At 53.8% G+C, this 14,413-nt stretch overlaps 1 protein-coding gene across 1 annotated transcript; it reads right to left on the bottom strand.

The window, feature by feature from the left end:
- Nucleotides 1–2,173: 2,173 nt before the first annotated feature.
- Nucleotides 2,174–12,719, bottom strand: AP5B1 (adaptor related protein complex 5 subunit beta 1). Its single transcript, XM_053925240.2, has 3 exons — nucleotides 12,663–12,719; nucleotides 12,139–12,304; nucleotides 2,174–12,041 (listed from the first exon to the last, which is right to left on the bottom strand). Exons 2-3 carry the CDS (start codon nucleotides 12,286–12,288, stop codon nucleotides 9,549–9,551), a joined length of 2,643 nt encoding a protein of 880 aa, XP_053781215.1. The 5' UTR covers nucleotides 12,289–12,304; nucleotides 12,663–12,719; the 3' UTR covers nucleotides 2,174–9,548.
- Between the last annotated feature and the right edge of the window lie 1,694 nt (nucleotides 12,720–14,413).

The raw sequence follows: 14,413 nt of genomic DNA, 5'->3' as shown, positions 1-14,413 counted from the left end.
CCCTCCCTAACACCCACTTACTGAGATGCCCCACAGTGCAAAAGTAATAAACCCATTTGTTCAACTACACATGTGTTCTTGGAGGTCTTTGGCTGGAGGGTATTGACAGATTAATTTAAAAAGTCTTGCTTTAGTTTTCTATCAAGCGTAAGATACATAATGCTGACTTCCAGCCAAGATGGAGGTGTAGGTAGACACTGTGCCTGATCGCACAACCAAAAGGACAACAACAAATTTAAAAAGAAAAAGCAACCAGAACTGCTGGAAAATCAAACTGTATGGAAGTCCAACAATCAAGGAGTTAAAGAAGAAGTATTCAACCAGATCAGTAGGAGGGGCGGAGATGGGCAGCGGGTGGAGAGGACTCGGGCAAGGTGGCGGCTGGAGGACCAGGAGGTCCCACATTCACTGGTGGATAAACCTGGAGGCACAACTGGGGAGCAAGGCAGACCTCGCAACCCAGGGTCTCAGGGCCGGGAAATAAAGCCTCAAACCTTAGACTGAAAACACCTGTGGGGGTTGCGGCGGCAGCGGGAGAATTCCCAGGTCCCAGAACGTACACAAACCACGCACCGGGAATCAGCACCAGAAAGGCCTAATTTGCTTGTGGGTAGCTGGAACTGAAAACTGGCAGAGAGCAGAGCAGGCGGCATTGTTCCCTCTGGGACCGTACCTGACTTAGAGCGTCACAACGCAGCCACTTGGGTAGCCCCGCCCTGGTGACCACCTAAGGTTTCACCCCTTACTACGTAACAGGTGTGCTGAGACAAAAGAAATGGCCCGATTGAAAGAACAGTTCAAAGCTCCAGGAAAAAATACAACTAAGTGACAAAGAGATAGCCAACCTATCAGATGCACAGTTCAAAACACTGGTAGTCAGGATGCTCACAGAATTGGTTGAATATGGTTGCAAATTAGAGGAAAAAATTAAGGCTATGAAAAGTGAAATAAAGAAAAATGTACAGGGAACCAACAGTGACGGGAAGGAAACCGGGACTCAGATCAATGGTGTAGACCAGAAGGAAGAAAGAAACATTCAACCAGAAAAGAATGAAGAAACAAGAACTCAAAAAAATGAGGAGAGGCTTAGGAACCTCCAGGACAACTTTAAACGTTCCAACATCCGCATCATAGGGGTGCCAGAAAGAGAAGAGGAAGAGCAAGAAATTGAAAACTTATTTGAAAACATAATGAAGGGGAACTTCCCCAATCTGGAAAAGGAAATAGACTTCCAAGAAGACCAGGAAGCTCAAAGAATCCCAAAGAAGCTGGACCCAAGGAGGAACACACCAAGGCACATCATAATTACATTAGCCAAGACTAAAGTTAAGGAGAGGATCTTAGAAGCAGTAAGAGAAAAGGACACAGTTACCTACAAAGGAGTTCCCATAAGACTGTCAGCTGATTTCTCAAAAAGAAACCATGCAGGCAAGAAGGGGCTGGGAAGAAGTATTCAAAGTCATGAAAGGCAAGGACCTACATCCAAGATGACTATCCAGCAAAGCTATCATTTAGAATGGAAGGGCAGATAAAGTGCTTCCCAGATAAAGTCAAGTTAAAGGAGTTCATCATCACCAAGCCTTTGTTATATGAAATGTTAAAGGGACTTATCTAAGAAAAAGAAGATAAAAAATATGAACAGTAAAATGACAACAAACTGACAGTTATTAACAACCGAACCTAAAAAAAAAACAAAAGCAAACTAAGCAAACAACTAGAACAGGAACAGAATCATAGAAATGGAGATCACATGGAGGGTTATCAGTGGGGGAGTGGGAGGGGGGAGAAGGGGGAAAGGTACAGAGAATAAGTAGAATAAATGGTAGGTAGAAAATAGACAGGGGGAGGGTAAGAATAGTATAGGAAATGTAGAAGCCAAAGAACTTATAAGTATGACCCATGGACATGAACTATAGCGGGGGAATGTGGGTGGGAGGGGGTGTGCAGGGTGGAGGGGAATAAAGGGGGGGAATTTGACAACTGTAATAGCATAATCAATAAAATATATTTTAAAAAAGATACATAATGCCAATTACTTATGTCTTCTTTTATGTCTATCTGTATAGCTGTGGGTTTTCTTAATACACAATAGTTATCATATTTTAAAGTTTATTCCTAGATAGATTACATTTGCTTCTATTACAAATTAGATCTTTTTTCCATTTTATTTTCTGATTATTATATAGCAGAGTTTGACAAACCTCGCATATAGTTTCTGTCACAGTTGCTCAACTTTGTCACTGTAGTGTAAAAACAGCCATAGACAATATGTAAATTAATGTGCATGGTTATGTTCCAATAAAACTTTATTTGCAAAACCCAGCAGTGGGAAGCCAAAACATCTGTGTGACTCGTTTTACTGCGATACTCACTGGAATCGAACCAAACCCACAATATCGTTAGGGTGTGCCTTACTTTGTGTCGTTCAAAGAAGTGGTCCATTTCCTTTGAGTCATCAGGTTGCGGGCACAGAGTTGTTCATATTTCATTGTCCTTTTCATGTCCGTGGGATCAGTAGTGATGATCCTTCTTTCATCTCTGGTGTTAGCAGGCTTCTTGGAATGGGTCCAGAGTGTAGCATTAACTGACTTGTGGATGCTCACCAAAGAGCACCTTCTGCGGGTAAAAGGCAGCATCTTCCTTTCTGACTCATGCCTACCATTGTCCAACAGGCTCACGAAAAAAGTCATCATGGGCAAGGGGTAGAAGAGGGGCATGGGGAGCTCGACATGAATTTCTCCTCAGCAAGGTTCATCAGACCACTGCCTCAGATAAATGCGCAATGTCCCAAAGGAGAGACCAGCACTGAGCTCTCCGTATAGCAGAGTATATCCCAGAAGGTCAACTCAGTTTCAGGGTGATTACGTCGGGTCCCTTTCATCACGAAAGTGGCAGAATCTGCGGCTTCTGGAGATGGCTGTCTTCCCTGACCTCAGTGCCTCAGCCAGTATCTTCGTGGACCCACAGTACGGCTTCCTAGTGGGATAGTTCTTTTGGTTACAACAGAAGTAATAGACCTGGGACCATGCCCATGGGCACCGCTGGCCTCACCAGGAGCCTGTCTCTGGGGCAGAGGGCCGGAATGAACAGTGATCTGCTTGTTGAAGACTCAGTTATGTCATCACTGGAAGACAAGATCTTGCTAGTTAGTTTCAGGCAGCTTTCCTTGCTCTAATTGTACCCATGGATTTTTTTTTTAAAAAGAATTAATTATCTACATTTTAGAGAGAAGGGGAGGGAGGGAGAAAGAAAGAGAAATATAGATTGCTTGCCTCTCGTAGGCACCCTGACCAGGCATGTGCCCTGATTGGGAATTGAACTGGGGACCTTTTGCTTTGCCAGATAATGCCCAACCAACTAAGCCGCACCAGTCAGGGCTGTACCTGCGGATTTTAATTTATAGAGGTGACTGAATGATAGAGAGAGGTCAATGCCATTGAAAGAAAAGTTCAATGTTCCTTACAGTTCCCCCAGAAACAAGAAGCATGGCCCTCCATGCAGGGCCACATGAGTAAGCACTGCAGTTGGTCAGGAGGCAGAAAGAAGAGAGGGGACAGCATAGGCCACCGCACGTATCAGGGCTTCCGAGGGAAAGGTAAGGTGGGTTCGGAGAAATAGTTTAGGATTGGCTAGTTTAAGTAATTCCAGCAGAGCTTGTGGCGCCAGGCCTGGGTGGGCTGCTGTACTACAGGTTCCCATGCACTGCAGGGGCCTGTGCGGGAGAAGGATGCGCACTGCCTGCAGTTGCTTCCAGCTGGAGGACGCTTGGGTAGCAGAGAAGCTTCAGATTTGTCTCTCCCGCAAGCCCTGGCAAGGAAGACTCCCTTCTGCAATAGCTCCTCTGCGCCCTCTGCCGGCAGAGTTTAACAATGAGGCAGATGGCAAAGATGTTTTAAAGGTCCCGATTTATTTTCACAGAGCAGACAGTGAAGAGTGAATTTGGAGCTGAGAGGCGCCTATGCAGCCACCAGTCAGCTTATCTTCTTGTTCTCTTTCCCTCTCCCTTCTTCTCCCACGCTTTTAGTGATATTATTTCTAATTTGTGACGATACATAACATTTTTACTTAGTTATTTACCCTCAGGCCCACCTTCGTTTTAGTCTCAGATCATGATATACCTATATCTATATAATGAAGTGTGCGTGTATATACATATTTGTCATCTCTTAGTTGGACAAGTGCATTCTCTATCACATTGGCTTATGGGTGAATTAATACTTGTTGAAGAACAGAAAACTGTTTCTTATAGCTTTGACACTTGAAGGATAATTCGTGTGAATATGCACACCTAGGTTTACACTTTTACAAATGTTTGAAAGATGCTGCTCCATATTGTCTTGCTTTGTACGTTACCATTCTAACTCTTTTGTAAGTTATTGGATCTTTCTGCCTAGAGATCTTGAGGGTTTGTTTTTCAAAAAAACATCTTGAAATCTAATAATTTTATGAGGATATGTCTCAAAGTTGATTGTTCTGGGTTAGTTTTCCAAGGTTCCCCGCGGGCCCTTTGAACGTGCAGATTCTTCCTTCCTGGAAAGTCTTCTTAGAACACAGTATCAAACATCGGTGCTGGTTTATCGTTTAGTCTTTCTTCAGGGACCCAGTAACACAAATAGGGTTCCTCCTTTACCTGTCTTCTGTTTCCATGACTTCCCTGTGACCCATTGAGACTCCTTTGCCTCATTTCCGTTCTCTGGATTGTTGCCGTGTCTTTCTTCAGTGCCCCTTATTATACTTCAGTATGGTCTCCTTGGGCACCTTGTCAGGTAATCTTTATTTCTAGATACTTTTTGTGTTTCTTTTCTCTTGTTCCTTCCTTCCTGGGTTTTGTCTATTTCTGTTCTTTTAAAATTTCTCAGCCAAGGTGGCTTAGTGTATCTTCACGAGCTTTTGAGTCTAATTTGTTCTGTTTAGAGTGTTGTATTCCAGCTCTGCTTCCAGGCTGCTTTTCGGGGTGTGTGTGTGTGCACACGCGCGCGCGTGTGTGAATCTTCTGTGGTTGATAAGTAATGAGACTCACTTTCAGGTATTTTGCGTTAACTCTGTATGTATTTATATGCAATCTTTTCCTTTTTTGAGAATTTTTATGAGTTTATTTGCACCAAACTGACAACAATGCTGGGGAGCAAGAGCTCGCATAACTCCTCCTGAAACCGTCCATCTTTATCTCGTTCATTTCTGCGGTGGTGGGTGGTTTACAAGGTCCCTGTGTATCGCGCCCCCTTCTGTTAACACTGGGAAGTCCAGCTCCCGGAATGGATTTGTTTGCAGAGTGGGTGAGGAGTTGTAGGTCCTCTCGTTTTGTTGTCTTGCAGAACCATTAAATTTCTCCATTTCCTTCCCCTTTCATGCCCGAATGACTTCTTCCTTCCTTTTTGTGTGTTTTGCTCCCCCAGAAATTATGTTTCAAAGGCTGCCCCTTCAAGCCACACATACTCTGAAACCCCCTTCCCTGTAGTCCAAGCCCTAACCCTTCATGCACTTTTTAACATTTTGGACTCACAGTGGACTTGGTCTGTCTGGTGCTGTGTTAGATCAAGAAGACCCCCTCGCCTTGTTTGCACGAGTTGTTTTCCTGTTACCTGGAGTGCACCCAGCAGCCGCTCCAGGGCTTGGGCATTCTGCCCCTCACTTGCTTTAGGGTGTTGGCGGACACCGCCTCCAGGGTCTGGGAGTCTGAGGCTGGGAGGGTCCTTGGTTTGCGGTCCCATCTCCTGTAATAGAAGGGGCTGGCCAGGGGAGGGGGCCAGTTTTTGCAGTTGAGCCCCAAGGAGCAAGGTTTGCATGGTGTCTTACCTGTCCTGCACTTGGTCCTATGGGCCTTTGAAAGGTTACACCTATGATTCTTGGGTTTTCTGTGGCTTTGTTCGAAGCCTCCACTCTGAGGCTGGCAGAGCTGCTTGCACCCTACAGAGCCTCCTCTGTGACCTCCTGATAGAGTTGGAGATGTGTGAGCATTGTGTGGGACATTCTTTGATGTGCAAACATTCTCACCTCAGCAATTTCCCGGGTACCACGCTTGTAAACGGAATTACTCTTGAAAACAGAGGACAGCTGTGACTCCTGGGGTCAAGGGTACAAGGCTGGCTGCAGGCTCCCTTTCTCCCCACTCAGATTTTGTCCCTTTCTGTCATCTCTTGCAGACTGTGGGGTGGAGAGGGGAGAACCAGTTAGAAGTGTAGCCAGCACACCCAGAATCTGGCAGCGCGGTGGGGCTCACTGTGCACCTTAAGTCACACTCATGAAATCTGCCATCTTTGTGCCTCGGAACCAACTGCTCTAAAAAGGGTGATGGGTCCTGATTACCAAGGAAGAGATTGTTGCTCCTACACAAGGCCTAGTGCCATATCCGGGAAGTTCCCTGGGACATCGAGGACTGCCAGGCTGAGTGACGATGTTTGTGAAAACTAAAAAGACCCAAGACAGGTAGGATTACCAAGAACTCTGACCCTTCAGAATGAAAGCCACCTCTCTAGGTCAAGATCCTGGAGGGCAAAAGGAGCCCAGAATGGTGGTGGAAAAAAAATAAGTTATGAATAGCACTCTGGGCTGACAGATTGAAAAACAAGGATGCCCAGGTGTATCTGAATTTCAGGGAAACAACTAATGTTTTACATGTTCTAGGCAATGTTTGGGACATACTTATACTAAAAGATTGTTTCTCTGAAGTTCCAGTTTAACTGGGCATCCTGTATATTTTTATTTGCTAAAGTTGGAAGCCCTAATTATGGCCTTGTAACTAGTCACATTGTCACGTGATGTTTCCCTCCTTACACATAAGATATAGATTAGCCAATATCCTTCCCATAGCTTCCCGCGTTTCACGTCCTGTGGGTTACTAACGGCTAACTTCATAAGCCAACGCATTTGTTATTGTTTATCAAAGTGAGGTTATGACTAAGCTATTCAGCACCAAGGCAGAGACGTTCCCACAGCTGCCAAGGCAGGGAAGAGGGCTGGAAGGCGAGCACCGGCATGGGAGGCTTTGCCCCAGAACCAACACTGTTGCCACCTCATTAGCCAAAGCTGGTCTCATGGCTGGGCCTAACCTCCGGGCGGGGAAGGCTTCAAGCACACCTGTGGTGCAGGACCAGCAACGGATGAACACTGCCAACAACCACACAGTTGGACAGTGACTGGGTGTCCCTTTTAGGAAGTTTGGTTGTAGGAGGGGTAGTTGTGCGGGAGTGTCCTGTCGTTGCTGTGGTCTTCGGCAAGTTTAAGTGTGAGCAGGGGTATGTGGACGCTGAGTGTGTGAAGGGGTGAACTGTGGTCGACGTCACAGGCGGACTCACCCAGTGTCCATCCCCACCTCCTCACACGACTTCCCATATTTAGGATGTGAAGCTAAAAACTGTAATTACTCTGACGCATCTTAGTCAAATGAAGCATGCGCATGCCCTGCGATTCAGCAATTCTGCTTCCAGTCGGTACCCTAGGGAAGCTGTCACATAGCTCGCTAAGAATGTTCGCTGTGGGCACACTTGTGGTTGGTGGGGCGGGAGGGTTAGGGTTAGAGGCCGCCTGGTGCCCGGCACTGGAAGAATGGGGGGACAGAGTGGGATGGAGGTATGGATGGGTAGAGACGGACAAAAGGGTGGCCAGGGAGTTCTTACACGGGCCAATTATCTTAATCTTGGACAAAGGATTAATACCACCTCCTGCACCTGAAGTCAAGAAGAAAACAAGCCCTGGCGGGCATGGCTCAGTGGGTTGGGCGTTGTTCTGCAGAGTGAAAGGTCACTGGTTTGATTCCTGGTCAGGGCACATGCCTGGGTTGTGGGTCAGGTCTCCAGTAGGGGGCGCATGAGAGGCAACCATACATTGATGTTTCCCTCACTTTCTCCCTCCCTTCTCCTCTCTAAAAATAAATAAAATCTTTAAAAAGTAAAATAAATTAAAATAAATAAAATAAAATAGAAGAAAACAAGTACATTTTCCAGACTCCTTTGCCACTAGGGGTCTGCTGGGGAAATAGATCCCACTCATTAGATTCCTCCAAACAGCGTGGATGAAGGAGACGAGGCTGCGGCCATTAACCAGCTGTGGAAGCTTCCGTCTTTCTGCAGCAGCCTCAGTTCTCTGGCTTTGCGGGGGTCCCCACCCCGTGTTCCAGGCTCTGGGCCCAGCTTCCTGGGTGCTGAGCTGGACTGCATGCAGGGCACTACATTCTGGAATTCAACAGTCCCAGCGGTGGCCTTCTGGAGGATCATTCTCCAGCCTTCCCAGAGATTTTCCAAGTACCTGATTCTATCTTAAATCCCGTTCTGCTGCAAGCAGCCAGAGAAGTTTGTTTCCTGGAACCGAACGCTTCCTGACTTGCAACAGCTTGCCCAGATCACACAGCAAGTTGTTGCTGGGCCTCAAGCTTGGGACAGACCATCTGACCTGACCCGTAACAGCCCCACTTGTCCCAGGCCCCTCTTCCCTTTCCTAGCCTGCCCGCCAGGAGGGGTAAGAAAGGTCCATGGGAACCTGCGGGCTGGGAGCACAGGAAGCAGGAGGCCCTGCCCCCAGGACCGTAAGGCCCAAGCCTCTGGCCATTCATTACCCAGCACTGCGGACTGCTGCTCCTGTGGCAGCCGGGGCAAGGGGGAGGGGTGGTGCGGGCCGGCCCGGGGAAGAGAATAGGGACTCTGTGTCCCATGCAGAGCTTCGCTCTGACCTTGTGGTAACAGAAAGAAACCTGCTCCAGGGTGACAAGACATGATTACCAACCAGATGGGTGACTATTGGAAAATCACTCAACCCCTCTGGCCTACAGGTTTCCTCATCTGTGGGGCCCTGCCAATCTGTTGCAAGGATAAAATGAGGCAACATATGTGAAAAACACCGGCCTGGTGTCTGGCAATGGAGTTGGCCTCAATACATCGGAATCCAGACTATCTTACATATTTGGAGTAAGACCTAGAGGGGCTGACTCGTATCTGGGAAGATTCCTAGGATCACTGACAGTTTCCCAGTTGGGGAGAGGAAAAGCCAGCTTAGTTTTAGCCCAGACCACGGGGCCCCCTCTCAGACCCGACACCATTGCTAGCAGGCCCTTCTTAGCACTGGCTCTGATGCCAGCTGGAGGGAGCCTCCCTCCCCAGGGAAGAGGCCGCTGCAGCCTCCTCACTGTTTCTAGCCTAAGCACCTCGGGCCTGGGGCCCTGCAAACCTCAGGAGTTGAAAAGCACTGGCCCACAGGTCAGGAGGCCCACACCTAGCAGCAGGCTCGTGCCTAAACTGCTGGGTGGCTTTGGGCAAGGCCAGACCCCTGGGAAGCAGAGATGAAGGCTTGTTTCCTCCTGCTTCCTGGGCAGGAAGGAACTTCAGAGCCCTGCGGCCTGGGGTTCCTATTCCAAAGGCTTTCATGGAGCCTCTGACCCCACCCCTGCGGTCCTGCTCCCGATTAGGTCCCAGAAGAAAATGAACCATGAGGATCACTGGTGAACATAGTTTTTCAAAGAACCATAGGACTATGTCCTGGTCTTCAGCTGACCCTCTTAGACAGGACCCTACAAGGGCCACAGTCCTGTTCCTGCCTGGCCCGGCCCGGCCCCAGGGTCAGAGAGCAGCTGCCAGCCCCCGGAGGTAGTCCCCGACCAGGGGCAGCACTGTCCAGTCATCAGTCCGCAGGACCACGGGCACTCCATCCTCCTGGGCTGCTTCCAGCCGCAGCAGCAGCCTCGAGTCTGGGGGCAGGCGGATGGCTACGTGGTAGCTAGTGGGGGGCTGGGCCACCACCACAAAGGGCTCCAGGTGGCAGGACACCAAGGCCTCCAGCCCCTGTGGCCCAACAGGGCACCATAGGCGACTCTCAGTGCCCTCTGGTAGGCAGGAGTCCCAGAGTTCCTCAAAGAAGCCTGGACTGGCCCCCCGAGGGGGCTGGGGGAAAGGCAGGAAGAGGTCAGAGAATTTCACAGGCAGGGGTGGCAGGTGGGCATAGCATGTGAGGCCAGTGGATTTGGTGTAAAGAGCTCGGATATCCAGCTGTGTGGGGGCTGGGCGCCGGGGCTGCAGGGGTAGGAGCAGAGGCTGGGTGGGGCGGCCAGGGCACAAGCAGGGCACGTGGACAGCCTCCAGGGGGGCATAGAGTTGTCCTTCCACTTGGAAGCGCAGCTCCAGAGAGTACACTGGCTCCAGCACCTCCACCTGGAGCTGCAGCACAGGGGCCGGGCCCTCGGCCCTGTAGGGCCCCACGCTCAGCCGAATTGGGGCCGGGGCCTCTTGCACCATCAGCGCCGTGGCAAAGCCCTGGTTCTCCGCCACCAATGAAGAGGCCAGTGCAGGTGTAGCAAGTGAAGGGCCCAGGGCCACCGCCAGCTTTGGCCCGGACAGATGGCCCAGGAGGATGTAGTAGAGGCGGGCATGGTCCCGCCCATCAGGGTCCTCCAGCTGCCTGGCCAAGGCCTGCAGCAAGTCCGCCAGGCCTCCCCTAACACCCGCCCACAGCAGGGCCCGGCAGGCCCGAAGCAAAGCCTGCTGGAGGCCCCAGTCTGTGCAGTGGGCAGCTGCAGCCTGCAGGAAGCCGAGGGTGGCACTCTGGGCATCCTTGTCTGCCACTCTGGCCAGCATCTGCAGGTGCCAACAAAGGGCCTCATCTCTACCCGGCCTGCATACCACCTCTTGCTGCAACACCACCCTCAGAGGCTCCCCCAGCTCAGGGCCCACCCGATCCAAGAAGTCAACAAAATGGGGAGCCAGCTCAGGCCGGGCTCGGTAGAGTTGGGCCAGTCCGTGGGTCAAAGGTATCAGCACTGTGGGCTGCCCGGCCAGACAGTGAGCAACCAGGTGTGAGGCCTGGAAGCAGAGTGTAGCCAAGGCCCGGGGGCCCCCACTCAGGGCTGCCCTCTGCTGCAGGCCGGCCAGCAGCTCCTCCAAGTAGTACCGGGGGCTCTGGCCCTGGCCTCTCCCCTCCTCTTCTCTGTCTTCAGCACAGAGCAGGCATAGCAGATGCAGGCGGGCCAGGAGGGCCATCGGGTCATGAAGGAGACTAGGTAGGAGGTCACGGCACAGCTGGGGCTCTAGCAGCAGTGGGGTGGCCTCCTCACCTGCGGGGCCCAGTGGGCAGTTCTCCGGGAAGTTCAGGAGGCAGTGCAGGTAGAAGAGATGGGTGGGCAGGGGCAGGGCTGGGTGCTGGGCAGCCATGGTGAGCCGGCGAAGCAGCAGGGCCTCGTCCTGGGCTGTGAACAGGGCCTCGCCGAAGGCTGCCTTCAGTGCCAGAATGGCGTGCAGTAGTGTCAGCTGTGCTGTGCCTAGAAGCCGGACCAGCTGTGGCTTGAAGAGCACTGGTGGCTGTCCCCGCAGACCCCGCAGGGCCCAGCCCAGAAGCCACAGGAGCTGGGCCTGGGCCACAGGAGTGAGTAGGTACAAGGTGTCCAGAAGCTGGGCCATTGCAGCCCGCAGCTCCCGGGCCTCCTCAGGACCGGGCTCGAGCGCCGAAAGGCCACACTCTTCCTTCTCAACTGCTGACCAACTGGGCGCTTGGGGCTGAAGGTGGGCACCGCCCTCTTCAGCTAGTGTCCAGTTCCAGGGGCCACCTGCGGTGGGAGAAGCCCTGACCGTGAGCAGGCCCTGCAGGCTGGCCCTGGCCCTAGCCTGTATCACCAAGGTGTTGCGCAGGGCCAGTGCCAGCAGCAGACTGAGCGGCTGGACAGGGCCCACCGGGCCCTCCTGCCCCAGCAGGCCCCGCAGCAGTCCCAGGCAGCCCCCCAGCAGCCCAGGCTTGCAGCTCTCCAGCTCCCGTAGGCACTCATAAGCAGTGGCCTGCAGGGGTCGCTGCTCTGAAGAGGGACCAAAGCCTCGCCCCAGATCTCTGCCGGTAACCAAGCCGAGCAGTAGGGGCAGGAGCCGCAGGGAGGCTCCCGAGGTGGGGCCCAGGGCACCTCCTGCCACCAGGACTGTGGTTGCCGCCAGCAACAGGGGCCGCCGCAGAGCTGAAGGACGTGGGGGTAGAAGGACCAGGGTATCCAACAGGGAGGTGGCAGCTGCCTCTGCTGCTGGGGCGTCTGGCCACAGCTGGGCTGGGTACTCCAAGCTCAAGACCAGCAAGGAAACCTGGGGGTGGGAGATTTGGAGAAGATGAAGTTCAGAGCGCAATGGTTTGAGGTGACCATACGGGCCAGGGCGGGTGTGGTGTGCGTGCAGGTCCTACCTTGGTCTGTTCGCTCAGCTTCTCACTCCTCAGGTCGTTCAGCAGGTCACGACCCAGATCCTCACCCTCGGGACCTTCCATGAAGGCAGATGGGCTGACCCGGAAGGCGTCCAGGCGCTGGGCCCAGGTTCCCCGGCTCAGAGTCCCCATGGTCAGGCAGGCGGATCTTTGAAGGGAGGAGCGAGGAGGGATCAGGCCGGCAGCCTCGAGACGAGCCAGCCGTGAAGGAGGCACCGTCACTTCTGGGCCCTTTGCATATCTCAGCCACCCTTGGATACGCACAAATGCCAGCGAGGACCCCGCGCCTGAGTCCCAAGATGAAACCGAAAGGTTTCTAGGGTGACACCGGGGCGGGCGGCCAGGATCCCCGAAGGGCAGAAACGCGGGAGAGCAGGGGTACCGGGCGGGCCGCCCGCGCGGGGTGCGTGCCAAGAGCTCATTAGACCGCCCGCCGGAGGCCGGCACCGAAACCACAGCGCCGCCCTGGTCCCCAGTGCCCGCGGTAACGGGCCGGCCGCGCTTACCTTGCCTGACTCAGCTGCCGCGGGCGCTCGAGCCAGCTGGCTCCTTCCGGGCGGGCGGCGCGGGGCGGGGCGTGGGGCGCGTGGGAGGCTGGGCTGGGGCGGGGCCGGGCGGTAACGGGGCCACCGCCTTCCTCTCTCAACCCGCCGGCAGGTGCCGACTCGCCAGTTTCGCTGGGGCTGAGTAACTGTCCCGCTGCGTGCAGGCCCCCGTTCCCCGAAACCGCCGCAGGCGCGGGCAGGGGCGGTGGAGTTGGATGGTCCCTGCGCCCGGATGCCGGGGTCCCCCCACACGCAAGCTGCAATCCCAGAGCCCTTGGGCGACAGTGCCTGCAGGGCTGGCGACTATGGCAACTAGCGCGCCTCGCGCCGGCTCCCGGGCGCACTGCACCCTGCTCCAGCCGCGCGCGGCCAGTTCGGGGGGCGTAGGGTACGGGTCCTGGCGCTCCCAGTGTGGCCGCTGGGGGGTGTGCAAGGTGAGGTCTCAGGGAGCCCGCAGGCAGCGCGCGCCCGGGCACTGGCAGAACCGGTCGGGCGGGTGCCTCAGGGCTTGGCTTCGCTTCTCCAACGCCGGCCTGGGCCCCCAACCCGCTCGGCTTGGGGGCGCGGAGCTGGCGCCCGGGTCAAAGCGGGAGGAAGCTGCTGACCTTTGCCATAGGCGGCACCGACAGTCGGTTATGGTCGCGACAGCCAGGCCACGGTAAAGCTGGAGGGACAAGACCATAAACCGTGATGAAGCCAGAAAACAATGGGATGCAGACGTGCGGACTGGCAGGGCTGCTGTGTCCCGGGGTCATGGAACGGCATGCCTAGCACTACGGAAAACCTAGGCCTCGACAGGGAAGACCTGAGGCCAAGCAGTGTAGGAACCCAGCACTCTTAAACTTAGAGGGCTAAAGCAATGCTTTGTGGGGCACCAAGAGAAATGGGCTTGCCTAGCAGCCTGTCCTGGGCCGGGGACCCAGGCTGCCAATGCCCCAATGACCACAGGTTTCCAGGGTACAGAACTGCAGGTATCCAGACCCCACAGCGGGCTGGCCTAATGCCTCTGGCTCTAATTAGCCGGTTTGAAGATGGAACAGACCTGACCCCCATGCTAGCAGCTGCCAGCTAGTTTCTCTCCTTCCTGCAGGCTTCACAGGGCCCTCCCTCCCCCCCCCATCCTGCTGCCCTCCAGATGGGAGGAGGTGGAAGTGGAGGGGTGGCTGGAAAAGAGGCTATCTGCGTGCTGGAGGGGTGGAGACAAGGATCCACCCTGAGGGACAGGTCCAGCTGGAAAGCCCGGTCCCAGCTCCCCTGGACCCTGGCTCCACAGTTGACTCACAGGCGGCAGCCCCAAACCACTTCCCTCTAGGTGCCTCAGTTTCTCCATCTATAAAATGGGAGTGATGACTCCTGCCTGAGAGGCTGCGGGGTGGGGCGTCCTGGCAATTAAGCCTAAGATGAAAGAGGCTGGGATGAGAGCAGCCCTGGGAGGGAGCTTGTCTGGTTTCCCCTTCTGAGGTCCAGAGGGTGCTGATAACTGCACGTCCCAGCCCTCGCCTCTCACGGGGACGGAGGACTGATTATTAAACCCCTTTTACAGTTGAAGAAACAGGCTTCAAAGGGTCAGGAAACCCGACGCTGGCCCCGGCCCCCACTCAGCCTCTGACAGCCACCAGTCTTTCTGAGCCTTGGCTCCTTGGGGCCCAGGGTCTGAAGGGGGGCACCCACATGTGGTGCCCAGTGCTATGGTGGGCACACCCACATGGGCT

Source organism: Desmodus rotundus, chromosome 5, assembly GCF_022682495.2.
Source record: "Desmodus rotundus isolate HL8 chromosome 5, HLdesRot8A.1, whole genome shotgun sequence".
In the NCBI taxonomy this organism is placed as follows: domain Eukaryota; kingdom Metazoa; phylum Chordata; class Mammalia; order Chiroptera; family Phyllostomidae; genus Desmodus; species Desmodus rotundus.
Note: the sequence above shows the minus strand (reverse complement) of the source record. Positions and strands in the feature narration are given on the sequence as shown.

Bases quoted from the DNA above. Each gene is read 5' to 3' on its own strand.
- AP5B1 (XM_053925240.2), bottom strand. From the start codon at position 12,288: ATGGGGACTCTGAGCCGGGGAACCTGGGCCCAGCGCCTGGACGCCTTC. The intron at 12,042-12,138 runs GTAGGACCTGCA...TCCCACCCCCAG, and splicing joins AGCTGAGCGAACAGACCAAG to GTTTCCTTGCTGGTCTTGAG.